The 24,097-nt window shown below is 44.6% G+C and overlaps 10 protein-coding genes across 10 annotated transcripts; 6 read left to right on the top strand and 4 right to left on the bottom strand.

Moving 5' to 3' along the window:
• Nucleotides 1–87: 87 nt before the first annotated feature.
• V1516DRAFT_663476 (uncharacterized protein) lies at nt 88–1,050 on the top strand (the record flags this gene model as incomplete). The annotated part of the gene is made up of 1 exon (XM_066920512.1): nt 88–1,050. One exon carries the CDS (start codon nt 88–90, stop codon nt 1,048–1,050), a length of 963 nt encoding a protein of 320 aa, XP_066778003.1.
• On the bottom strand, nt 1,020–6,169 carry V1516DRAFT_649187 (UDP-glucose:glycoprotein glucosyltransferase-domain-containing protein). Its single transcript, XM_066920228.1, has 3 exons — nt 5,874–6,169; nt 3,326–5,753; nt 1,020–3,264 (listed from the first exon to the last, which is right to left on the bottom strand). Exons 1-3 carry the CDS (start codon nt 6,032–6,034, stop codon nt 1,129–1,131), a joined length of 4,725 nt encoding a protein of 1,574 aa, XP_066778002.1. The 5' UTR covers nt 6,035–6,169; the 3' UTR covers nt 1,020–1,128.
• A 185-nt stretch (nt 6,170–6,354) lies between these two features.
• V1516DRAFT_672906 (ribosomal protein S8e/ribosomal biogenesis NSA2) lies at nt 6,355–7,498 on the top strand. Its single transcript, XM_066921817.1, has 4 exons — nt 6,355–6,432; nt 6,492–6,559; nt 6,616–6,735; nt 6,787–7,498. The coding sequence occupies exons 1-4, from the start codon at nt 6,430–6,432 to the stop codon at nt 7,376–7,378; spliced, it is 783 nt and encodes a 260-aa protein (XP_066778001.1). The 5' UTR covers nt 6,355–6,429; the 3' UTR covers nt 7,379–7,498.
• V1516DRAFT_711220 (WD40-repeat-containing domain protein) lies at nt 7,394–9,094 on the bottom strand. The gene is made up of 3 exons (XM_066924260.1): nt 8,760–9,094; nt 8,590–8,694; nt 7,394–8,541 (listed from the first exon to the last, which is right to left on the bottom strand). Exons 1-3 carry the CDS (start codon nt 9,054–9,056, stop codon nt 7,489–7,491), a joined length of 1,455 nt encoding a protein of 484 aa, XP_066778000.1. The 5' UTR covers nt 9,057–9,094; the 3' UTR covers nt 7,394–7,488.
• A 484-nt stretch (nt 9,095–9,578) lies between these two features.
• Nucleotides 9,579–11,161, top strand: V1516DRAFT_623044 (Cys/Met metabolism PLP-dependent enzyme-domain-containing protein; the record flags this gene model as incomplete). The annotated part of the gene is given in 7 exon segments (XM_066919607.1): nt 9,579–9,617; nt 9,667–9,720; nt 9,775–9,950; nt 10,006–10,367; nt 10,420–10,708; nt 10,723–11,002; nt 11,069–11,161. 7 exon segments carry the CDS (start codon nt 9,579–9,581, stop codon nt 11,159–11,161), a joined length of 1,293 nt encoding a protein of 430 aa, XP_066777999.1.
• Nucleotides 11,162–12,313: 1,152 nt separating this feature from the next.
• Nucleotides 12,314–13,315, top strand: V1516DRAFT_613715 (cAMP phosphodiesterases class-II-domain-containing protein; the record flags this gene model as incomplete). The annotated part of the gene is made up of 2 exons (XM_066919318.1): nt 12,314–12,430; nt 12,515–13,315. Coding segments are annotated over 2 exons (918 nt in total), but the record flags the coding sequence as incomplete, so codon positions are not given.
• A 994-nt stretch (nt 13,316–14,309) lies between these two features.
• On the top strand, nt 14,310–15,779 carry V1516DRAFT_672893 (Aldehyde/histidinol dehydrogenase). Its single transcript, XM_066921816.1, has one exon. The coding sequence runs from the start codon at nt 14,374–14,376 to the stop codon at nt 15,715–15,717; it is 1,344 nt and encodes a 447-aa protein (XP_066777997.1). The 5' UTR covers nt 14,310–14,373; the 3' UTR covers nt 15,718–15,779.
• On the bottom strand, nt 15,727–16,689 carry V1516DRAFT_672892 (uncharacterized protein). The gene has a single exon (XM_066921815.1). It carries the CDS (start codon nt 16,535–16,537, stop codon nt 15,755–15,757), a length of 783 nt encoding a protein of 260 aa, XP_066777996.1. The 5' UTR covers nt 16,538–16,689; the 3' UTR covers nt 15,727–15,754.
• A 557-nt stretch (nt 16,690–17,246) lies between these two features.
• On the bottom strand, nt 17,247–18,059 carry V1516DRAFT_684803 (membrane-associating domain-containing protein; the record flags this gene model as incomplete). The annotated part of the gene is made up of 1 exon (XM_066923584.1): nt 17,247–18,059. The coding sequence occupies one exon, from the start codon at nt 18,057–18,059 to the stop codon at nt 17,247–17,249; it is 813 nt and encodes a 270-aa protein (XP_066777995.1).
• A 4,394-nt stretch (nt 18,060–22,453) lies between these two features.
• On the top strand, nt 22,454–23,943 carry V1516DRAFT_684802 (uncharacterized protein; the record flags this gene model as incomplete). The annotated part of the gene is made up of 7 exons (XM_066923583.1): nt 22,454–22,550; nt 22,623–22,675; nt 22,723–22,824; nt 22,954–23,058; nt 23,113–23,511; nt 23,570–23,754; nt 23,814–23,943. The coding sequence occupies 7 exons, from the start codon at nt 22,454–22,456 to the stop codon at nt 23,941–23,943; spliced, it is 1,071 nt and encodes a 356-aa protein (XP_066777994.1).
• Between the last annotated feature and the right edge of the window lie 154 nt (nt 23,944–24,097).

Below are 24,097 nucleotides of genomic sequence, written 5' to 3'. Positions count from 1 at the left end.
CATGAGGTAGAACTACTTACTGTGAATAGGTAGACTAAGAAAGTCATGAATTCAGCACGATTGATATGTGTAAGAAAATCGTTCGGAATGAGTAGCTTGGGCCGTGTCATGGCTCCAAACATAATTCCACGTCCGTTCACATTTTTTGGTTCTCATTTCAAGATCGGCCAGAGTGCATTAACTAATTCTCGAATATACACTCCTCTCGCACTTCAATCACGTACGTATCACGATCAAAGTATAAGCGAATCAATATTACACGTCAAGAAATCGCTAAATTACTCTGCACGATCTATTGTTCGTCCCCGATCGCGGTATGCCACTCAACTAGTCCGACCATATCAGTGCATCAGATCCTTCCGGATCAACCGGTCACCGCTTTCACCTGAAAACCTATATATTATAAGTCGGCTCGTAAATAGTCGATCAATTCTGTATGCCTTTTTATCTCTGTGCTCAATATTTCTTATCGTTATAATATTTTTCCCTATTTTGATCGTCTTGTTCCCGTTCCTGGTCTTGACCGCTTGGGGATTCAGAATATTTCGCAGATTCATATTCAAGCGACAATTTCAACAAATTGCGAATGAACTGTCCAATCGACCGTGGACGGATACCTCTGGAGTCAGAATCTTTGATTTTGACGAGTATAAACTGGTCAGTCTTGTCGACCGAAGGTTTCAAACAGCTATATCACAATCAAAATCTGAAATCTACAATCGACTCGGGATTGACCCCACTATCGGTCGTCTCTCGCTCGGACGTTGCGTTGGTGTAATCCGTAGTACAACAAGCAACAACGGCGTTGAATCATCTAGTGTCATGATGGAGTTTCCTTTACTGGTTAATGGACAGCTAGCTGGCGACGTTTCAGCTACTGTTCAGTCAAACCTTTCAAACCAGGTTTCTCCGGTGCGAGAAGTGGAAAATACTTCGATGGCAATGACTATCAGAGGGCCAAGAGGTGCATACACTCTGCATGGATTGGATGGATCGGAAAATGAAGATAAAGTGATTGACGTCGAAGCTTCACCATCAAAAGAAATCTAACTGTAATGGAATCCAATCTATTTATATTGACAAGATAATAATGCATATCAAATATTGGCACAAAATTTACAAAAAAGATCACAATTCATCGTGCTCAAGAACTTCCTCGATTTCCTCTGTATATTCTTCGGTGGAGGCGTTATCTTCCTCTTCAGTTTCGGCAGGCTCATCACCTCTGACTGGCTGAGCAACACTAGAATCATTATCCTCTGATGTGATAATCAAGTTATTTCTAACTTTCTCAGCAAATTGGGCAATCTCGTCATCATATGCAGTCCACTCAGGAACCTGTCTTCTAGCCCGATCTAGTTTGGGCTCCTTGGTCATCGGATTGTTACACAAATCAATTGTCTTAGCTGTCTTTAAACTTTCATCTGAGCACCAGGTCTCACACCAAAGCCAGTCCTGAGGAAGTGAATGAATTGGAATGACGTTTTGAAGATTATTGGGCAGATCCTGATCGAGATTAGATAAACTGTTCGGATCCGCTGATAATGTATGGTAATGCTGACGTAATATATCACCTGCACCAATTCTTCGGAATCGGACTAAATCAATGACATATAACGCACTAATATGATATGGTTTTCCTTTTAGAAAATTCTTCCAATATCCTTGCTTCCAAAACCGGAAACCTTCCATTTCTTTGCGCGAATCGCACATCGGCGTATAACCATACGGTGCTTCATGCAAGTTAACATCGACTAACTCTTTCAAATCAGTTCGGACAATCTGATCGGCATCGACAAAGATAACCTTTTCCAAATCAAGTGGAAATAGGACATCCAAAAACAAAATTTTATATCCCCAAATAGTTCGTTGTTTCTCTTTTTGTGAGCGTAACCAATGAGGCCATTTATATGTAATCAGCTCGTAGTCGAAATCGTATTCTTCTGCCATGTAGGGTAAAAACTCCTTGAACGAAGGCGACAAAAAGTTATCGATCAACCAAAATTTTACGGTCTCGTTCGTATGTCTCATAACACTTACAAACATTATGTTCAAAAACCGCTCGTACAAGTGTCCACTAGCAACAGAGAAAATGTTGATTGCCGCTTGGTCAGCAGGACCCGTTCCGGAACGTCTTCGGGAAGTAGTCTTTTTAATAAATGAAGTTATCGCCTTCTGAGCTTGCTTAACACCGTGATGGACCTGACCCATGATACTAGGATCAAATCGTTCCTGCTCCTCATATATCGATGCATGTTCTTGTCCAGCATTGCGAGACATCTGTGGATATATTCGAACGCCTGCAAACGATGTTACATATACATTTGCATCATCCGAACTCACTGAGCTCCAGCCCTCAGTACCTGCACTAACAAGATGGAAAATAGTCTGCGAAAGCCCGGGTTTCAAACCTAGCTTCCAAACGCCTGGTTGCGACTTAAACTGGAAATATCCCAAATTTGCCATCACAACGGTATCTGAAATAACAGGCTTAGTAAGACTGCCTAAAGTCAATTGAAGTCCGGCAGGTGGCTGGCCAGCCTCGGAAATATCTCGCGCATGCCCTTGTACCAAAATATTTGTCAAGACGTAGAGTGCCTCCACCTTAGACTCAGATACAGAAGACAAAACGATGTTATCTAAATCATATTTGGCTTCCTTTGGTGTAGTTAGCCAGGAATCTGGTACATCAAGTTCTAAAGTCAACAACACCTCAGATGGTAAATCATTAAATGCAGCTTCCGGCTCGATGATGCGCCCTAATTGGTCAAACGCCGGCGCAGAATCGATTGAAAATCGGTAGAATCGCTTGATCGGAATCTCCTTCAATTTGAACTCCGGATTTAAAAAGATTCGTGCTGAGATTCCTGGAATACCGACCAAAACCTTGATCATGGGGATAAACTTCTGGGCAAACTCGCTCACAGGGTTGACAATGGCAACAATCTTTAACTCTGCGTTGTCAAATACTATTTCTCCAGCATCAAATGAAGAATAAATATTCTGTAAACTAGTCACTTGAGAATTGCGTTTATTGGCAAAATGGAGCATGCTATGCCCAATGTTTGTTCGGTCACTAAGTGACGTAACACCAGTTAGCTGAGCAATAAAATCATATTTGTCTTGGTCTGGTGACAAATCATTAAATACTCCAAGTGAAGTGGCTACAGAAATAGCAGGAGTAATCCGCATAGCTAATTCGCGCTTGAGCAAGCTTTCGAAATCATATTTGTCCAAAACACCGGAAGACGGAAGGGAAATTTTCTGTAAGCCCGGATTAGTAACCAATTTCAATTCAAACATCAAAAGCAAAACTTTCACATACTCTACTATTGAGTAAAGTGTAACTATTTTCTGCATAAATACCTAAAGCGCTGCGCAAGCCAGCCAAGGAGTCCCAAAATTTTAAAGCAGCTGCATTATCCGGAACTGCCCAACCATCAACCTTAGCCTTGCTCTGATCTTGGAAAAATTCTTGAACATGGGGCAATTTCGTGAAATCCTCGGTGGGAATAATCTCCGACGTAAGTTCGAGCAATTGCTGTGGAGAGATGCTCGACAATAAGTTCCCTTGCGATAGAAAATGAAGGAACGTAGAAAGAGTAGGAGTATTTTTCTCAATTCCTGGAATATGCAAAAACCTTGCCTTAACGTTGAACTGCAGTTCACCCGTCAAGAATTTTAATGCTTCTTGAAATATTTTAATACCATTGGCTGAATCAAAATCAGAAGCGACCAACAATGTCAAATCGATGTTTGTATTCATCTGAGTTTTCTCGACATGATGGTATAAAGTTGGCAGGGAACCGATTTCACTTCTGTACTCTTTGAAGAGAGCCACTAGATCGATAAGTTTCTCATCATTTGGATCCTCGGGGAAGATAATTCGATTACGCCGAGGAGATGCAACTTTGAGCAAGAAAATAGGGACGTCGGTATCATCATCAATCACATTTGCTTTCACAAGTGTTTGAACCAATTTAACATCACTGTCCAATTTCACTGCTACGTTTTGCAACCAATAAGTACCACCACGCTGAAATACGAATCCATTTGCAAAAGCCATTGGCTCTCCGGAGTGGACGTCAAGTCGCTTGCCCCACGCAGCAGCCTGCTCAATTGATTCCATTTCAGGACCTTGTGCAAGAGATTCAACAACAGATTGTGTAACCTCAGTGTCTCCCTTCAGCATTTGTTCAAATAACTGATAGATTCCATCTTTCCCAACCTTATGGTAGAGATTGTATATCAGCAGAGCAACATCGCGCTGATATTTGGTCTCCACTATAGGAACAATACCAAATTGAATAGCTAATCCGCGTTCAATGAATGCCTTCAGGTTTCGCTGGACCAGAAATAGTTCTTCGGGCATTGAGGTGTCGACAGGTATAACAATCTGATGAATATTTTTCTTGATGGGTTGGAATTGATTGCGGCCATCACTGGTCAAGATTGATTGGATCGAAGGATAAAATTTCTGATACATCGGATCGAATTCCAGATCATTGAGCCATATTATAGCACCGCCTCCTTCAATTGTATCACTCATATCGAACCGAGGATCATTAGGTTGATCTTTGAGCTTGAGACTCAATTCGCCTCCTATCAAATCCGACACGACTTTAGTAGACAAATTGAGCCATTTAAGATCATTAACGAACTTCCGCTCTCGCTTGATTATACTCATGATACCAAACAAATCATCAGTCAACTGCGAATCCACTCGAGCCCCGTTGACGAAAATTGCATTATCACCTTGAGCAAATCTGGCTATTGCTAAGGACTCTAGATTATCAGCCATCTCATCTCTGATTTCCGCTAGGTTCTCAACCGTAACAGAGGCAAGAGAAGAAGCGTACTTTGGGTAATCCTGAAGGATTTTCACCAATAAGTCCAATTTTGAAATCTCTTTATGGTCTTGCAAAACAAACCCGGCAGTCTGCCAAGAGAGGTCTTCCAATTCGTATTTTTTCAATGGCTTTATATCCTTTGTTTGCTGATCCGCAAATAGCACATCTAAAATGACTTCATCTTCTGTAGGTTCCTTTGAGATAACATGACCATCAGTACCACTAACGGCTTGATCACGGTCGTCAATAACAATATAATCAGTACGCTTTAAAGCTAGTTCGACACCGTAGCCCGATAGACCGAGAGGACGCAATGGAATCTTCGATTTCCTTACAACTGTGAGATTCGACGGCTTGAAACGCAAGATATATCTGAGTTTGCCGTTCTCAGCTTCAGCCAATAACAAATTATGGAATTGCAGAAACTTAGGCAAAGCGACATCAGCATAAAGAATGGCAACGGGAAGTTCATCTGACTTCGATAATTGATGATCAAAGGGTAATATCTCGGGCACAGTAGACTTGGACGGAGTCTTGAGAGTGAAGACATCAGCAGGATCACAGCTTACGTGGTTGTCATACCAGAACCACGAGTCGTCCCCACAAGAAGCCAGAGACTCTGAAATCTGAGGTAAAATGGTCTCATTATAATATTGGTAGTATGCCTGTACCTTCGGAGCTGAGGAACGGGTACTCAATTGTAGCTTGATCCAATCCAAAGCTGGATCGGAAGGTTGATAGTAGCCTCGCCCAACAACAAAATCAAGAGCCTCCTCAAACAAATCTTTATGGGACAACGAGAAGCCTTCGTCAAGACCATCTACAATCTTTTGCTCTGAAAATTCTGCTAAATGAGCAAGTAAAGGAAAATAGGATGCCGGAGCTTCTTCAGACACAGTTTCACTAGAGGTGTGTGTTAGCTACATAATGAATCGTAACAGACGACAAGGTACGCTATCGACAGAGAGCGCCAAATCAACAATTCACCACAAAGAAGACAGCACAAAAAATGTGAATACCTACACAAGCTCTAAAATATAAGGCGACGAATCAGTCCATGGAATCTCCAGCTTCAGATTGACGTTCACAACCCCATCAACAAACCCATTACAAAACAGAGGGCCTAGCAGCACTTGCGAAACCAAGCTCACGCTCAGTAACGCAATCAGTCTAGAGCCGACCATTTGAGACAACAATGAGCTTCTTGCAATAAAAGCAGATCAATTGTCTAAAATAAAACAACCAAAAAGAAGATTGCGCTTTTCCTTGCTCTTCTATTCGGTTCCACGCATGATAAGAGGAAATCTCTTCCTTGCCCGGGCTATCTCGCCTTCCTCGTCCTTCTTGGAACATCGTTGGCGCCATCCCAGAGTCCCACTACGCCAAAATAATGCGCCGTCTGAGGCGCCTCGGCGAACAACAGATGTGGGTATCGTGTACTGAGGACCTGGGAGAACAAGTCCCAATAGAGCAAAATTTTGATTTTAAATTGCCTTGAATTTCCGCAGTTTGTTAATCATCGAAGGCGAGTTGAAAAATCGAGTTTGATAAGTGATATTTGACCTTCTCTTAAATCAAGATGGTGAGAAGCAAAGATAAATGTGCTTGAAATTTTAAGTTCTGACAGAGTGAATCATGTAGCCGCAAAACGAATACATTGAAGAACACATAAAGAAGCATGGTCGGCGGTTAGACTACGAAGAGCGGAAGTATGCAGATCGTTATATGTTAACTAAAGGAATAAAGAATACTAAGAAGTATGCAGACGAAAGAGAGAGGCTCGAGAAGCTCACCGGATTTCCAAAGATGCACAGAGATTGACCGGCTTTCGGGCTAAGATGTTTGCTAAAAAGCGCCATCAGGAGAAGATTGAAATGAAAAAGAAGTGAGTCAATAGCTGTTCCAATGAATGCGACGTAAAGTGCTAATATTTTAGAATTAAACAACATGAGCAATCTACTGTTACGAATCAATCGAATACACCAGATGATCCAGATGGACTTCCGGCGTATCTGTTAGATCGCCAGAATAATAATCAAGCTAAGGCCCTGTCGACTTCGATCAAGCAGAAACGTCTCGAGAAAGCAGCCAAATTTGCAGTTCCGCTTCCAAAAGTGCGCGGTATATCAGAGGAAGAAATGTTTAAAGTTGTGAAGACAGGAAAATCGAAGCGGAAAAGCTGGAAAAGAATGATCACTAAGCATACGTTTGTTGGTGAAGGATTTACTCGTCGACCAGTCAAGTTTGAGAGAATTATTCGTCCTTCGGCGTTACGACAAAAAAGAGCTAATGTTACGCATCCTGAGTTGGGAGTCACTGTACATCTTCCTATTCTTTCGGTAAAGAAGAATCCTCAGAATCCGCTCTACACTCAGCTTGGTGTATTAACTAAAGGTACTATTATCGAAGTTAACGTTAGTGAGTTAGGCCTTGTTACGGCCGGTGGAAAAGTTGTTTGGGGAAAATACGCGCAGGTCACTAATGAGCCTGACCGAGACGGTTGCGTCAATGCAGTGCTTCTTGTTTAGATTTAGTTTTTTATTATCGGGCAATCATATGGGAATTTGGATACGCTTAGAGTTAGTTAGGACAAATTGTTGACTGTTCCAAGATTATTGATGCAGTTAAATAAATGTAATTAATCATAATTGCTATTATTATAGCGCGAACCTGTCCGCGATTCGCCATAAGAATGCGGATTCTGTCCCTGTGCTTCCGGTCCAAGATGAGATGCATCTTTAAAGGCCTCGTCATCGCCCGGCCTTGCACGGCACCAGAATTTAGTAAACTTGTCATTCGATCCTGTACATAAAATATGACCCATAGGATGAAACTGCATAGACCAAATTGCGCTTTCATGAGCATACGGAATTGTTTGAATCGGATCAACGGATTGTGCAATAGATCCCATCGACAAAATAGCTGACTGCTGTTTAGAGGAAGAATGAGAGCCGGTTATAGAAGTAACTGAGGAAACTGACTGGGAGGAATCCAGCACGTAAAAATACACGGCCCCACTGAAATCGCCGACAGCAAGCAGGGAGTCATGAACCGGATGCCAGGTTAGAGTGGTCATATCCGAAGACGCACCTCGTAAGACAAAGATATCCTTCATCACTCGTAGATCAAATATTCTCGTGGTTTGGTCTCTCGATGATGTTGCGAGAAGATCTCCTCGAGTGGGTTGGAACTCGGCTCGTGTGATGGTGTTTTTATGACCATGGAGAGTAGTCAAACATTTTTCGGTTCTGGGATCCCAAAGTTTAACGAGATTATCTTTCGATCCACTAGCAATAAGTCCCTTGGATGGATGCCAGTCGCAGCATTTGACATCCCATCCATGACCTGACAGTGTACGCTCCACCATGCCTTCATTAAAATTCCAGATCTTAAGCGTGCTATCATCACTTGCAGTCACGAACTTTGAATCTGCTCGTGAAAACGAAATGTCTCGAATCGCTTCTCGGTGTGCGGCAATCACCTTGACATTATTCATATTTGGCTGCCAATATTTGACAATCCCATCCTGATCGCCAGAAACAAACCAGTCGTCATTATGTGACCATTCACCAGCACGAATTGACTGATCATGAGCCTGCATGATTGTCTCAAAGTTGAAACTCATCCCGTTCCATAATGTGAACTCACCGCTACTACTTGCTCCCAAAATTCTCCTTCCTTCCGGTGTCCACTAACTTTGTCAATACTGAAAATAAGGCTTGATAGTGCAACAACTTACGCGAACTAAATTCACAGGATGCCGTAGCTTATTTACACTGGTATGAACAAATTTGGGTGTCACGCTCATTATAGGATTATCTAAATAAGCTGCTGGAGGATATACCTGCATTTATTAATCTCTCTTCCGAGGTTGCAACACTTCAGCACTAAAAATTAAATCAGACATACGTCTATAATAAAGCACTTTTTCGGCCGAATAACCCCTGGTTCTCGCGTGTAAGGACCAGTTACTCGTTTGTGCATCCACCGAGCTACTCCTCCTGTATAGTCTACTGTTCTGCGAGTACCCATCTTCCGCTGATGCTGTTGCTGTCCATCTTCGTCGTAGTTCTGCTGAGCCGGCATTAGATACGCTCGGCTGGCTCCATAGCCCGCCGAGCTATACGGGTTCCCATAGTTAATCCCGCCCGATCGACCCCTAGAATTATACGCATCTGTACGGGTATATGTTGAAGAATTAGACATATTTACTGCATGCTATTCCTAAAGATCTGCAGGTTAGGCTGGATCATGGCTCAGTTAGTAGCGATATTTGAAGTTTGTTCGAATTATAATTTAGAGACGGTATGTAACTGATGGTGCTTGTATCGAAATGACAATATGAGTGTTCAGTACCATGTCTTACATCATACTGATAACTGTTTACGATTACCCACTCAGGCAGCTCGGTTAACAGGACAACTGGGGACAAGCTGAAGTACGGTAAGGAGAAGAGGAAGGTTTCAACGTGCTTTCCCCATTCCCGGTAAAGAATCATTTCCTAATATCCGACAAAGCTGTCGCCATCGCCAGTTTGGGTTTCGGGGCTTATAATTGTCGTTGATATGGCATGCCATAGGCGAGCAATTGCGGGGAAGCACAGGCCAAAGACATCATCATGGGACTGCAGAGTCTGAATATATTTAAGACGGCTATGAGTCGCCCTACGGTACAGGCTTAGAATCAATTTCTAGAACATAGAAATTGAACCTTTATTTAATCGAAACAATGTCGCATTTTGATACGTTGCAAATTCATGCTGGGTATGTTCTAGATGTGCACCGGCTGGAAATTGATGGCTCATGACACCAGGCAGGAACAGCCAGACCCAGGTTCCCGTGCGCGAGCAGTGCCGATTTACGCAACCACGGTAATTCATAAGCTAGCTTGAGGATCTTTCAGAAGAAAGCTAATCTGAATAAAGTCGTTTGTATTTAACGACTCAGCGCAAGGCGCCCGATTGTTTGCCCAAGAAGAAGTTGGCCATCTATATTCTCGAGTAGGAAACCCAACCGTCGACGTTTTTGAAAACAGGATTGCTGCGCTTGAAGGAGGTGTTGCTGCTGTTGCAGCTAGTTCGGGATTGGCCGCCCAGTTCATGTAAGCTAGACTGGATTTATCTGAAAATTCCTGCGGAGTCAATTGACACCATTAGGGCTATCGCCGCTTTAGCACATGCCGGCGATAATATTGTTTCGACTTCGTATTTGTATGGCGGCACTTACAATCAGTTTAAGGTTTTTCAATCCCGGTTGGGTATCGAGACAAAGTTTGTAACAAGTGACCGCGCTGAAGACCTGGAAGCGCACATTGACGACCGTACAAAGGCAATATATGTTGAAACCATCGGCAATCCAAAATATAATGTTCCCGATCTGCGTAAAATTGCAGACGCAGCACATAAACACGGTGTACCTCTGGTCGTCGATAATACTTTTGGTGCTGGAGGATATCTCATACGTCCAATTGAACATGGTGCTGATATCGTGGTGCACTCAGCGACAAAATGGATTGGAGGTCAGTAAGATGGACGGGAAGCCAGGAAGCAATTATGATACTAATAACTCAGGACATGGTACTACCATCGGTGGCGTAGTTGTAGATGGAGGCCAATTCCCGTGGAAAAAGCATGCAGCCCGATTCCCGCACTTCAATGAACCTTCGGAGGGATATCATGGTCGTATCATGGTAGACGCAGCCGGAGAAAAACTCGCGTTCGCATATCTACTTCGCCTGGAAGTTCTCCGCGATCTCGGCGCAACTTTGAGCCCAACAAGTGCTTTCAATTTCTTGCAGGGCTTGGAGACATTATCATTCCGATTGGAACGACAATGTTCGAACGCGCTGACATTAGCCAGGTATTTTTAGCCAGGTATTTGGAGAAATCTGCTCACGTATCTTGGGTATCGTATCCGGGACTTGAAAGTCACGAGTCTCATGAACTAGCCAAAAAGTACTTAAAGCGGGGTTTCGGAGCTGTTCTGTCGTTCGGTGCAAAGGGTAAAGACGATGTCGGCGCACGAGTAGTCGATGAGCTCAAGCTAGCGTCTAACCTGGCTAACGTCGGTGACCTTAAGACGTTGGTTATTGCCCCGTGGTTTACCACCCATCAGCAAATGACCGACGAAGAGAAGCTGGAGAATGGAATCAGCGTGAGTTAACCAAAATTCCTGCTTATAATTATCAACTGGATGAAACTAACTCAGACTTTATAACAGCAAAACCACATTCGCGTTGCGGTCGGAGCAGAGTTTATCGACGATATCATTGCTGATTTCGAGCAGGCTTTCAAGACGGTCTTGGCCGAATAGGTAATCAAGCAGACGTCGGAATGAAGTAAAATCTAGCGAGGACGGGCAAAATCATTCTAGAAGTCGATTCCGATAATTCTTCCGCTTCTAGCCGTTGGTAGAAACTCTCCTTTTTGGTTGTTTAAGGTGTATGGAGACACTAGAGACAAACGAAGGGGGTGAGAAAGAAGCAAGGGATGCGGATAGACACCCCTATCAGCAAGCGAGAAGAGCTAAGGTTGACGGATTTGGATTCATTTTTAGTTCTTTTGGTTGGTGTTGCTGGATGTAGAAGTCGGTATGCTACCTTAATAAGCTAAAGTAGATTACATATTATATGCTGCAATTTCTGGAGTCTTGACAATGACTGTACTGCAATTACGTAGGCTGAGAACTGTTAAGCGCACGCATTAGTTCCTTAGCAGGATTGTCGTGCTTCTCCTATATTAATACTCAGCCATCTCGACTGGACTTATTTAACAGTCTGTTTCGGTGTCGGCCAACAGAACGTAACATCTTAGTAAACAATCCATTCCATAATTATGCGTGAAAGACCGTTCAATACATTCGTAGTAGTACTTATATCTGGTGTTAGCTGTCGAATTTGTCTGCCTACTACTCTCTGGCGAGTCCTGTATCTCCCACTATAGTTCCCAGCGCACCATTTCTCTAAAGCACCACTTAGTGCATCGGAACCACTCAATCTCAAACTCATAACGGTGAACAACGACTCCAGCAAACCTTAAGTATTGGCGCTGTGTTTGAGGTCGTCCAAACGAATGGAAGAATAGTTCTAGTCCGAATTTGCTGCGGAGAGAAGCTCACCAAAGGTCGGGGCCGGACTGGACTTCTGCTGCGTCTTGGATCTCTCCACTGACGACTGCCTGCATTGCTTTCCCTTCGCAGACTTTCACCGCTTGTGGACTTTATTTGTTTTTGATTATTTGATATCACAAAATTTTAGCATTTCAGCGCAGATTAATTTGCCTATAAGAGACTGTCGAGATTGGACTGTGTTTCTCATTATCTAGTCAATATCCATAGCTCGAACACAACCTGGCTTCCAACGCGTTTCTCAACCCAGCGTTTGAGGTTATTATCCTCGTACGTTATCTATTTCTCTTTTTTCCGTTTTTGTATGGCCTACAATGATCTCTAACTATATCGTATTAGGGCGCAAGTGGTGGACCGCTAGAATTTGGTATTTCGGGTGCAATAGTCAAATCATATCTCGAGCCATGGGCGAAGAATGTATTTGTTGGCATCGATGCAGGTACATACATGTCCGGAGTCCAAGCTGCCCTTAGAACTCCTTCCGCAGACGAACTTGCTGGTAAAACATCGCAATGGCATATTTCTTTTCCCTCTGGTCAGAGTTCAAGCTTGGATCCTGGATATCCACTTCCGTCCTCCTCGCCTTCCTTCTCCGAACATGGTAGTATCACCCCCAAGACACAATTATTGGGCACGGGAGTTATGCCATTTTCTAGCACTCTCACGAATTCAGCATATGTTATTCGTGAGTTGGTTGCCACGGTGTGCATCACTCATGCGCATCTCGACCATCTTTCTGGTTTTGTAATCAATTCATCGTGTTTTACGGCTGACAATCCAAAAGTTCTCGCGGGATTGCCCTCTGTTATTGATGCTATTCTAAAGCATGTCTTTAATGACATTATATGGCCGAATATGACAAATGAGGGCGATTATCCGATAGGCCTAATCACTTTAAGGCGACTAGCTGAGCTTCCTACAACGACTGCTCCATCCAAATCAAGTGAGGAATTATATGTCATGCCAGTCGACAACTCGGAAGAAGACAACGAAGGTTACGAAGAAATTGCGAACGGTCTGGAAATTCGAGCCTATCCGATTTCTCATGGCTGTGTGCATAAATCTGGACGGCCGCCTAAAGCCTTTGAATCATCAGCTTTTTTTGTTCGCGATCAACGCTCAGGTCGGGAGATTTTGATGTTTGGTGATGTGGAACCAGATTCGATTTCGATATCACCCAGAAATTTACCTATCTGGACAGCGGCAGCACGTAAATTCGGATCTACAAAACTTGCAGCAATATTCATAGAGTGTTCGTATGCATCTGTTCAACCCGAGACTTCGCTATTTGGCCATTTATCGTCGCCTTTCTTGATTCAAGAACTGAAGATGTTCGCGAATTTGCTGCAATGCCGAATACCGTCGGACAAAGAGCATTCTGAGATTCCACAAGGAATAGTTCGACAAGAGCACGAAGATTTGGCAGCATTTCGGGACCGATTTTCAGGATTTGATCTTCCGCATGATTCTGAAATGCATTCTGTTGTAGGACACCAGCAAGTATCGTCTACCTCTTCGTCACCTACACTTGCAGCAATTCATGGTAGCAGTAGTGTCCGACCATACAGTCTTCATCCGTATCCTCATTATCATCCTCATACAAAGCATAAGATTATGCAGCAATTTTCACCCTCGCCTTCTCGGAGATCATCTGCAGTCAGTGTTGGCAGCTCTGGAAGCGGCCGACGAGAATCGTATGCTGGCTCGTCCGCAGATGTTGAGGAAGAACATCGACTGTCAGATATGACTCCATTACCGGCAGTGTTGTACTTAGCGATGTCACCTACTTCGAGCTCTCAAAACTCGACATCCGTATATCTACGTCAACCTGCATCTACGTCACGTCGTTCAAGTTTAGTTCCAGCGGCAGCCAGTCATGCAGGGACCTCGCAGCCGACATCTTACATCGCACGGCCATATATCGATGTGACGACGCCTGCTCCGGATGGCCCATTAGCAGGACTGGTTGTTGTGATCACTCATGTTAAAGGGCTAGTCGACGACTCTCAAATCTCTGCAGCAGCTAGTAATCTACCCTCCAACATCGCCAATCAGGCACAGACTGCGGAACAGATCATTCTTGCAGAACTAGAAGAAATGCTGGCGTACGAGCCTGACTTGGCAGGTCTTAAGTTTGTGATGGCTAAACCTGGTCAGAGCCTTGTAATTTAAATTTATATCGGAGTTTTATTTGTATTTATTGATTTGTCTATAATGGAGTTTTCAGTAATCTTAAATAAGGCTGATGTTAATTACTTTCACGTGACCTGGAAATGAGCAATCATAACTACTTGAAGAGATTTTCGAAGATTCTTTTCTTGTTGGCTTGATGAGATGGCAATGCTGATGCTAGGAGGCAGTATTTTTAATAAATCCAAATAAATAACGAGAAAGACGGCATGACTGAGTCCGCAGCTGAAATTATTGCGAGGACGGCCTCGCGATCGAGTGCCATTCTACGCACAGTGACAAACGAGCAACGAATCAAAGCACTAGAGTCTATTCACGAAGCTTTGATAGCGAATAAAACAAAGATTTTAGAAGCCAATAAGATTGACATGGATGATGCGAGGGCTGAAGGAAGTGGGATATCTGCTCCAATTATTAAACGGTTGGATTTACAAAGTAGCAAGGATAAATTCGAGACGATGTGCGAAGGAGTGATGGAAGTTGCCCGCTTGCCTGATCCAATAGGCAGAATTACGTTTAAAAGTCAGCTTGACGATGGACTTGTGTTAGAGCGAGTGACATGTCCGATTGGGGTGCTGCTCGTTATTTTTGAGGCTCGACCAGAGGTAATTGCGAACATCACGGCACTGGCAATAAAATCTGCAAACGCGGTGATTCTAAAAGGCGGTAAAGAATCGCTACATACCTTCAGTGCGATTTCGAAGATCGTACAGGAAACTCTGTCGAACACGGAGATTCCATCAGGTGCAGTGCAGTTGATCGAGTCTCGTCAGGATGTTGCGTCTCTACTCGACCAAGATCAATATATCGATTTGGTTATTCCTCGAGGGTCAAACGAATTAGTCCGGGCGATTAAATCTTCAACGAAAATTCCAGTGTTGGGCCATGCCGATGGAAAATGTGCTGCTTACGTGGCTGCGGATGCAGACTTAGAGATGGCAGCCCGGGTCGTTGTTGATTCGAAGACAAACTACGTCGCGGCTTGCAATGCCATCGAGACTCTACTTATCCAGAGATCCGGAATAGATACAGTGTTTCCGAAGGTTGCAGCTGCGTTACTGGAAGCAGGAGTATCACTGCGTGTGACGCCGGAAGTTAAAGAAGCTCTTTCTAAGGCGGGCGGATTCCCAGTGGATGATAGTGAGAAAATTCTTGATGCTACCGAACAAGATTTTGACACGGAGTTCTTGCAGTTTACCATTGCAGTTGCTGCTGTCAATGATGAAAGGGATGCCGCGATCCACATCAATACACATTCATCAAAACATACGGACGTAATTATCACGTCTGATGCCGATGCTGCGGAGAGATTCATGGCTAGCGTCGATAGCTCGGGTGTATACTGGAATGCGTCAACCCGGTTTGCAGACGGATTCAGATATGGATTTGGGACTGAGGTCGGAATCAGCACGAGCAAAATCCATGCTCGAGGTCCGGTAGGTTTGGAAGGTCTGACGTGCTATCAATACAAACTGCGGGGTCATGGGCAAGTCGCAGGAGATTACGTCGGATCCGGCGGGCGACAGGCGTTCAAGCACGAGCGAATCCTATGATTTATCTAATTTAGAATAATATGTATATTTGAGCCTTTCAATGTTGGGAAGGTGACTGGAATGGGTTTTCAGTACTGGTTTGGCCCCTTGCGGTCCGTGAATCTGATTCATAGGGATCCATTTCCACCTCTTCGTAAGAGAGTCTTTTATCATCACGTGTATCATAGGACTGCGTGGGATAAGGACTGATCTCACTATCCTGGATAGACGGATTAAACGCTTCAGTATCTGTAAAGTCGCTTCCTCCATTCAGTGGCCCCTGGACAACTCTTCTAGGGCGGGACCGTCCGCGGCCAAAACAGTTAAACGATATTGTAGGTCTTACAATTGGAGTACCACCGAACGTCTGTGCAGCAACCTTCCGCGCCCGGAAAGTCAAGCGCATGGTGAGGGACAAAAATGAACAGATTGCGAAGAAGCCGGCAATCGATGCGCGAGTTCGAGAATTAAAAGGTCCACAATCATCCCAGATAAAATTGCCAAAGTCAATTGCAGTACAGTCCAAGGATGATAAATAGACAGCGATATAAGCTATCCAGCTCGCAAACATGACGAGAAACGAGCACAGCTCGATGTAGAAAGCGGCTGAGTTGTTCTGGAGAACAGCGACAGCGGGAGAAATTAACTGGTACAGCAGGATGAGCAAAAACAGACTGCACACAAATATTGAGTAGGCAAATATAGCCTGCATGCCTGCACCGATTATTAGAGAGGCATTGAGACCAATAACCATGATAGCGCCCAAAAACTGGATTGTGCGTGCGAGAAAGATTATCCAAGGCTGGCCTTGTAGTCGTTGGAGATTTTCGAGGTATCCCATGTTGACGATATATAACCTAGGACGCTGCTATTAACCAATTTTGAGTTTACCTCGATATGAAAATCGTGAAATAGAATGAAAAGACTTGGAAATGCGAAAATTGTGGAGAAGGAGCTGCAGAATAGAAATCCAAGCGCAGATCAAATCGAGGTTCGGCTGGTATACGGCTTATTTTCCAGCCTTCGGAGTACGGCTGTCAATGCGGCTAAAGGTCATGTGATCGTCGAAGTTAATATAATTGATATGAGAACTACTCCAGTAGATTAGTTGCAGAATAATTTTGTTTAGGGTGTTGACGACTTCAGCCTGAATATGAATAACGGACCACCCGATGGATCTAAGAGATGATCTTATGTTTGATCGTTTTAGTTTGCGGATTTGGTGATTTGAACTGACAATGAGTTAAACTCTCTTATTGTTTAGAATTTATACCAATTGCAGGCGGAATCAGTCTAGCATTCACGAGATATCGTAGTCATCTAAAACAAATTTCAACCCCAAGAATTAAACTAGTTGCATATTAATTTGAAGATTAAGAGAAACATACAAGGATATCCATCATCAGATAATTAATAATTTAAAATTGCATCCGCTCTTAATAGAAGTACTGGATCAACCAATCAAACACCAATGAGTATTTAATCCACCAAATTAACGTCGTTCAACAGCACACAAATACGAAAAAAATAGGTAAAACAATGTAAACAAACTATTTCTCGCTTAGCTCAGGCTCAGCAGGAACACCAGCAGTGTCAGTCAAGACTGGCTCGCCAAGATCGGACTCATTATTCACAGACTCATGCATAGCCGGCATATCGTCCTCGAAAGTAGTCAGAGGATACTTAGCTTCAGCAGTGTCGATGACCGTAGAAGAACCCGCATTGGTCTGCACCTGTTCCGGTCCAGCTTCGACATCTGCAACAGCAGCAGCAGTACCAGCCTCGTCAGCAGTACCAGCATCTGCAGCAGCAGCAGAAGTACCAGTAAGGTCTACCGCATTCAGGGCAGATTCGTCGAAGTAACTGCTAGTCGGGAACAGGGCTGCGTAGATATATGCTCGGCTTCTATACATGATGACTAGTGTCACGACGAACGTGCACCAAGTCAACGCAGCAAACGCAATAGCAGCCTTTGCAGTCCCGCACCAGGAGCCGGCACTATAATGTATGGTGCCCTGGTAGCCCAAGCCATAGTCATACGCGTAGCTTCCGGAACAAGAGCCAGGACCATTAATCGCGGCTTGGACGATGAACGAAATGAAATTCAAGAACATGGCAAACGCCTCTGCGATCAAGATTCCAATCGACCTCGTCGGAGACGGACTCAGACGTGCACTTGTCAATGGCAGCACAATCGCTGCCCCGGAATACAACAAGGTCCAGAGCGCGACGAAGAGGCCAAACCCGGAGGCTGAGATGGAAAATGCGGCGAGAGTGTTAGCCGTGAGAGCCAGGACCAAGACTGAAAAGCCGAGTTGCGCAAAGCGCATGGAAAAGAAGAGGATAGGAAAGCTGAATTGCATGGTTGTGTAGAGGTATCAAACCAGATATGTGCTGAATTAGTTCACTGTAGCCGAAACACGCCTTCCGTTTAGAAGAGACGAGGATCTGTGGGCCTTTATAAACTCCGTCTAGAGAAGTGCAAGGGAAGGGGCATCCCCGTTTTCGCGCTGATTTGGCTCTCGACTCATCACTAGCCTTTTCCTTCTGCTTCTCCTCATCGACAGCATTATAGGTCAAAGAATACCACTGGACGAAAGAAGTAAGGCGCGCTTTCTGTGTCCTGGACAATCGTCATTGTTGTCTGAGTTTGGACGTGAACTATCGGCAAACGCGACGGTGGGGGAATGGACGTACTGGTCCTAAATCGGCTATGAATGTCTATCTTGTCTGACCTGAATCTGCATGCGCACTGAAAACGTGCGAGAACAAGGTCATTTCGTGTCCGCGGGTTCGAACAGTGTGTTCTGGGTATTCTTCTAAGCACGGCTACGACTGGCTGTCTACAACCTTTCCTATGTTAGTTAATCTTAATTCCCCTCAGCCGCCTTGTTATTTAATTGATTCATCGTCATTCCCGGTACACACTCAGCCGTGCCACAACATCACCTAGAGTAAACCTTATTCGGTTTCATTTCCGCGCTCTCAAGGTAGCGTCAGTGTTAAGTTGCGACGCTCATCGGACTGTGGAGACGGCGCGGCCGATAATTCGGGCGAGAGTAGCTCACGATACGGTCTGGCGAATAACTTATTAATCTGATTGACTGGATGCAGTCATTGACTGTGTTGAAATCGCACGGGATGCCAACATAAACAATCCTATTGTCCAGTGCAGACTCAAAAGTGGCGCCCCATGATCTCTTAACAAGCCATTGTCCGAATCTCATTAGCCGGCGCTGTGGCTGGGACTGTCATCGGTACCTGCCTGGGTCGTATAGACGAGCGCGTGTGAGATGGTGACCTCGCCTAGAGGACCGCGTTCACTTTTGGCCGGCCGAGCGGCCGTGATGAGAGTGATTGTTCGAGGTAAATTGGTTTGTAATTGTCAAGTTTTCACAGGATTCATAGACAGGCAGCAGTTTGCAGCAATTTGCAGTAAGAAGGTGCGGTCTGACTGGGCTCTGCCGACCCTTCGGCACTCGGCCGAACGTATTCCTACATTACTCATAGTTTTCAACATAACATATTGGGAGTTACTAGTTGGCTGCTGCCAAGTCGCGGACGTGCGAAATTGTCTTTTTTGGGGGGGGAAAAAGTCTCTGTCTGGTCTGACTTTCCTTCTCAATCTACATCACTGTCTTCTTGCTTCTGAGCACCTTCTGCTGAGCTCCGGTGGTCCTGCGGCAAGCGAAGTAGTCTCTGTGCGTCGATTCTGCATTGGTCGGCCGGACAGGCAGCATCTCAGTTCTCCACGTTTTATTCGGACATGTGGTTTGTTGTGCCCGTTTTTCGTTAACCTGACTGGGATCCGGTATCGGTCAGGCTTGGAATTGGGATGGGCTTGCTCTGATGTCATGGCTGATAGAGGTCCGGCTAAAATCCGCAGCCTATTCATACAACGAAGAAGTTTACCCGTAGCTAGAAAGCCATCCTCGTAAATGCTTCCATTTTGTCTTTGTTCGAGCGTTCCTGGACGGACAGATTTTAACTTGTTTCGTTTCTTGGAAAGCAAAAGCCAAAACTGCCAGCTAAGCTCAGTGCCCACTTGTTTGGCATCTTATATCATTACCAGACATACATCTGAATTAATTATCTACATTTCACACTATTCAAGAGCCCGGAAAGATGTTTTTGAGGTAGCAGTTCGCGGAACTCTCCTATCTGCAACTCGCCTCAGGGGACCCGTCAATCCGGTTGGTTGGGAATCATAAGTAGTCCCATTACCACATCTCCGGCCCTGTACGTCTATTACAAGAGACAATTTGAACGGTGGCTGACCAAAATGCATTCACTGTTCCGCTGATAATAATGTGATTGTTTCTGTGCAATCTAGATTTGGAGGTTGCATCTAGACCAATTTAGAGACTAGACGGGAAGTTCGCAAGATATCCGAAGGTCGAAATTCGCGGGGTTGAGATTATGAGGATTCGTAGTTAGATGAACTTTATGACTTTATACTTGGTTTAGTAAATTGACACCACATTTGTGGTATTGCAAGTCTGGAATGATTTATCGCAACACAGAATTAAGTTAGAATCTGTACGGGGACTGAGCGATGCATGGACATCAAATGCATCGCTTGCCAATGGAGCTGGCCAGGGGCATCATTAACTTACTTCTTGCTCTAACTATTATTCGTATAAAAACTTTGATTCCAGATAAAGCAATTGAGCTGTTTCAAGTAATGAGACTCTTGAAATTCGTACAAAACCAGAATATTGACTCGTTTCATGCCAGGTTGAATTACCATATATTGCTCACCATTCTAACGGTCACTCGTCAGCATACGACCTGAGGCTCTATCGACTTGGCTTGATAGGTACTGATGTGATGTATTTGGATTTAGAGATTAGGACTTGTTGCTGATTTGTCGCCTGATATCCGCTACAAGATTACAGAGCTTCGAAATAGTTGATGGAGTTGAGGAGAGCAGACCATGGTGCATGGATCTGTAATATTCCGAATGATCTGGTCGGCTGATTTTACGTTTTATTGAGAGCACATCGAAGGTGCCAAAAATTTCAAAATCTCCGTGAAAGATCTGTGTAATTCTTGTGTAATCAATCAACCTGCAAGAGGGATGATTGTGGTAGTTTGTAACTACAGCTATTCAAAGAAACTTGACAGTTAACTGTAAGAGCGTAAACTTCACGGCAGCCATACAATCAGTATTCGACAGACTGTACATAGACATTCATATATCAAATCAACACACATCTCGTGCTTAGTCTGACTGTAACTACGATTTCTATCTGGTTTTGCTCCTGAGTTTACTTGCACCTTCTTGCACCCGCTCTGTCTCTCTGTCTCTCTGCCCTCCAGACTGAATACCCTAACAGCCGCCTGCATTGCGGCCTTTCGCCGTTAGCATTCGATCTTTTGTCCGACAGATTTAGTTAACTTCAATTGGCCAAATATTAGAACTATTAGAAGAAGCAAAGTTGCACTTCATCAGAGCGCAATCAAATTAAACGACTCCAGACTCAATAGTAGTAAGATCTGATTCGGATCTGTAACAATAAGGCAATATTTAAAGGCATCGCGAATTTCCTTATTCGGCAGTTCGTACAAATATCGACCCAACGAACGCATGTTCAGTGTAGACCAAAAGCTCGAAGAGTGCTGTTCTTCTAGCGAACAGTACTGGCATTTGCAAGCTAATTTGTTCAATTTCTCCGAGCGGTATTCGATCGAAGCTTGCTGCCACGTCAGTCTGCCTGCGCGCAGACTCGGGCTCAAACACACCGCTACCATACCCTTTCCATGATAAGTCAGCGAGGCTGTCGGTCGGTCAAATCGCCGTTATGTCCTGGCACAGCAACCACAACGTGCGGAAACACTCTCTGCCACACTTACTCCTGCGCCAGCGGATTAACCGCGACTGGCCTTAGGCTATTGATGGCCGCCCTGTGCCCCAAAACTTCGGTGTGTCCCATCACTCTCGCAGACATCTTCCTCGCCCCTGTTTGCTCTTCCTGGTCGCGCTTTCTGCTCCTCATTCATCCGTGTGCTTCTGCTTCTCTGTGTCTCCTCCTCTTACAGAGCGAGCCACTTTTCTACCGCACACGTACGCAGTTTTTCCCCGTCTTTTTCCTGTCCCGCGCAAGACTGTGTCGTCTGCGGATCGCTTTCTCATGGGTAAGTTCTCTTCCTGCTGTATTTGTCCCCCCTTTGTCAGCCCTAAAATGTCGCCCGGCATATCGAGCAATCTATTATGAAGACAAAACCCTCCCCTTCTCATCCCCCCTCCCATTCTGGTCCCGTTCTCGTCCCGTTAGCTGTCTCGCATTCGGCCCTAAAAGACCATTCAGTCTAGTCTATCTGCTACGTTCTTGCTTCTTTGCGGCCATTCTCGACTCTCATTGATCCGACACTGAAGAAGCCGGATCGCAGATCACCCTCTTCTTCAAAAATATTTGCTTCTATTGGCACCTTCTTGTCGCTGCTCCGTACTGACCCTGTTTGACCCAGACAATCGATCCCTAGACGTTGGGCCGAGCTACCACCGATCCGATTCAATCAATCCATCTTTCTCTGTATGTTGCAACCTTTCTAAAATTCTCTGCAGGGCTGTCATGCTTGTGATATTTGATCCTCGATTGAAACCTGCTTCGAAGCGCTGCCTACTCACACTCTGAACCAGGATAGATCGCGCTATAGTCGTCGTCCCGCCGGGTCTCGCAGCCCCTCGCCCTCTCGAAATAATTCCAATCGTTCGTTCCGCGAGCGCTCTCCAATCAGCGGACACTCTTCCGTCATGGCTACCACAAATCAAGACCAAGGTCGTCGCGTTTATGTAGGCAATTTGGCTTACAATGTTGAATGGACCCAGCTGAAAGACATCATGCGCCAAGGTCAGTTTGGACTATCTTGTTTTGTCGTATGATCTGGCGATTCAAGGCGAGATCTAACTGGAATTGCAACAGCTGGCAACGTGCTTTACGTGGAGGTGCTCTACATGGCTAATGGTAAATCTAAGGTGAGTTTGTCTGTTATTCTGATCGTAATTGACCTAACCAAATCAAGGGTTGTGCCATCGTCGAATATGCCGATCCGGCTGACGCCGCCAATGCCATCGCGACTCTCAGTGATCTTGAAATCAATGGTCGTCGAATATTCGTTCGTGAGGTACTTCCCATTTTATTGCCCTCTTGTTTGATTTTGAGTTTAGTTGCTCGTTGTAGCCTGTTGATCTGCAATCATTGGCTCTATAACCTATATATAACCTATGTGCACCGCCGCTAACTAGTTTGTCAGGATCGTGAGGCTGAGCGACCGGCTCAGCGTGCTAGACCGATGCAGGGTGGTCCAATTGGATACCCCGCTGGAAACGCACCAACTTTCCAGGTATTTGTAGGAAATGTGAGTAGTTTCTCTGCTATGTTAGTCGTCATGTTTTTCTAATAGTATCTATAGCTTCCGTTTGACACCGAGTGGAGAGAGCTTAAAGATCTCTGCAGACAAGTAGCAAATCCCCTTTGGGTCGATATTCAGACTGGACCCGATGGCCGGCCTCGTGGATCTGGAATTATTGCTTTTGGAGATATTTCGCAAGCCAAGATGGCAATTGCACGACTGAACAATTTTGAATTACGGGGAAGGAGGCTACTGGTTCACTTTGACCGGTTTGCAGGACAAAGTTTACCTCCTCGCAGAGGTAATTTTTCTCCTTCAGGTAATGGCGGTACTTGGAATGGGACTTTTAATTCATCAGGACAAGTTCCTTCTGCTCCGGTATTAGCGAAAGACCCGAATCCATTTACAGATGGCGCAGGTGGAAATGGTGTTCCAAGCAACATTATCTATGTTGCCAATGTAAGTAAGAGATTACGTTGACAAATATTGCAATATTGACCAGAGGAAATTTGAATAGTTGCCTTGGTCAACTGTGAATGAGGATTTGATAGATTTATTCCAAACTATTGGCAAAGTGGTGCGGGCCGAAATTCAGATGGATTTCCGGGGACGGTCAAATGGAGCCGGCGTCGTGGAGTTTGAGAATCAGGAAATTGCAGAATTTGCAATTAACAAGTTCAATAACTATAATTATGGAAACCGGTGAGTTAGGAAGTTCCGAAGTACAGATGGGAAAGTTTGTGGCTGACTTCAGATGCTAGGCCGCTTCGCATATCATACGTCAATTATCAGACGGCTAGTTTTGTATCAGTAAGTGAAGAGCCAGCAAGAGTTGTGGAGGCAGGATTTGAGGCGGACGGGTCAATGGTTATGGATGATGTTGCTGCCTAAAATATGGAAGTGTATTGCTTTGGACACCAAATTTGAATGTTTTTGGGGAGGACAAGGAAAATGGCGGTGGTAGTGATGGTAACGGTGATAGTGAGTAAGAGCATGCATAAATTTAAAAAAGAATTTAGCAGCGTTCAAGAAGAGACGAGATATA

The sequence above is a fragment of the Lipomyces oligophaga genome (assembly GCF_038497815.1).
Source record: "Lipomyces oligophaga strain CBS 7107 unplaced genomic scaffold V1516scaffold_3, whole genome shotgun sequence".
Lineage (NCBI taxonomy): Eukaryota > Fungi > Ascomycota > Lipomycetes > Lipomycetales > Lipomycetaceae > Lipomyces > [Lipomyces] oligophaga.
Note: the sequence above shows the minus strand (reverse complement) of the source record. Positions and strands in the feature narration are given on the sequence as shown.

Coding starts and splice junctions, on each gene's coding strand:
- V1516DRAFT_649187 (XM_066920228.1), bottom strand. CDS start 6,034: ATGGTCGGCTCTAGACTGATTGCGTTACTGAGCGTGAGCTTGGTTTCG. Junction 5,754..5,873: donor CCTTATATTTTAGAGCTTGT/GTAGGTATTCAC, acceptor ACACACCTCTAG/TGAAACTGTGTCTGAAGAAG. Junction 3,265..3,325: donor ACACTTTACTCAATAGTAGA/GTATGTGAAAGT, acceptor CCGGGCTTACAG/AAAATTTCCCTTCCGTCTTC.
- V1516DRAFT_672893 (XM_066921816.1), top strand. CDS start 14,374: ATGACTGAGTCCGCAGCTGAAATTATTGCGAGGACGGCCTCGCGATCG.
- V1516DRAFT_672892 (XM_066921815.1), bottom strand. CDS start 16,537: ATGGGATACCTCGAAAATCTCCAACGACTACAAGGCCAGCCTTGGATA.
- V1516DRAFT_711220 (XM_066924260.1), bottom strand. CDS start 9,056: ATGTCTAATTCTTCAACATATACCCGTACAGATGCGTATAATTCTAGG. Junction 8,695..8,759: donor AAAAGTGCTTTATTATAGAC/GTATGTCTGATT, acceptor TAATAAATGCAG/GTATATCCTCCAGCAGCTTA. Junction 8,542..8,589: donor ATCCTGTGAATTTAGTTCGC/GTAAGTTGTTGC, acceptor TGACAAAGTTAG/TGGACACCGGAAGGAAGGAG.
- V1516DRAFT_672906 (XM_066921817.1), top strand. Junction 6,560..6,615: donor TTAGACTACGAAGAGCGGAA/GTATGCAGATCG, acceptor AGAAGTATGCAG/ACGAAAGAGAGAGGCTCGAG. Junction 6,736..6,786: donor AAGATTGAAATGAAAAAGAA/GTGAGTCAATAG, acceptor CTAATATTTTAG/AATTAAACAACATGAGCAAT.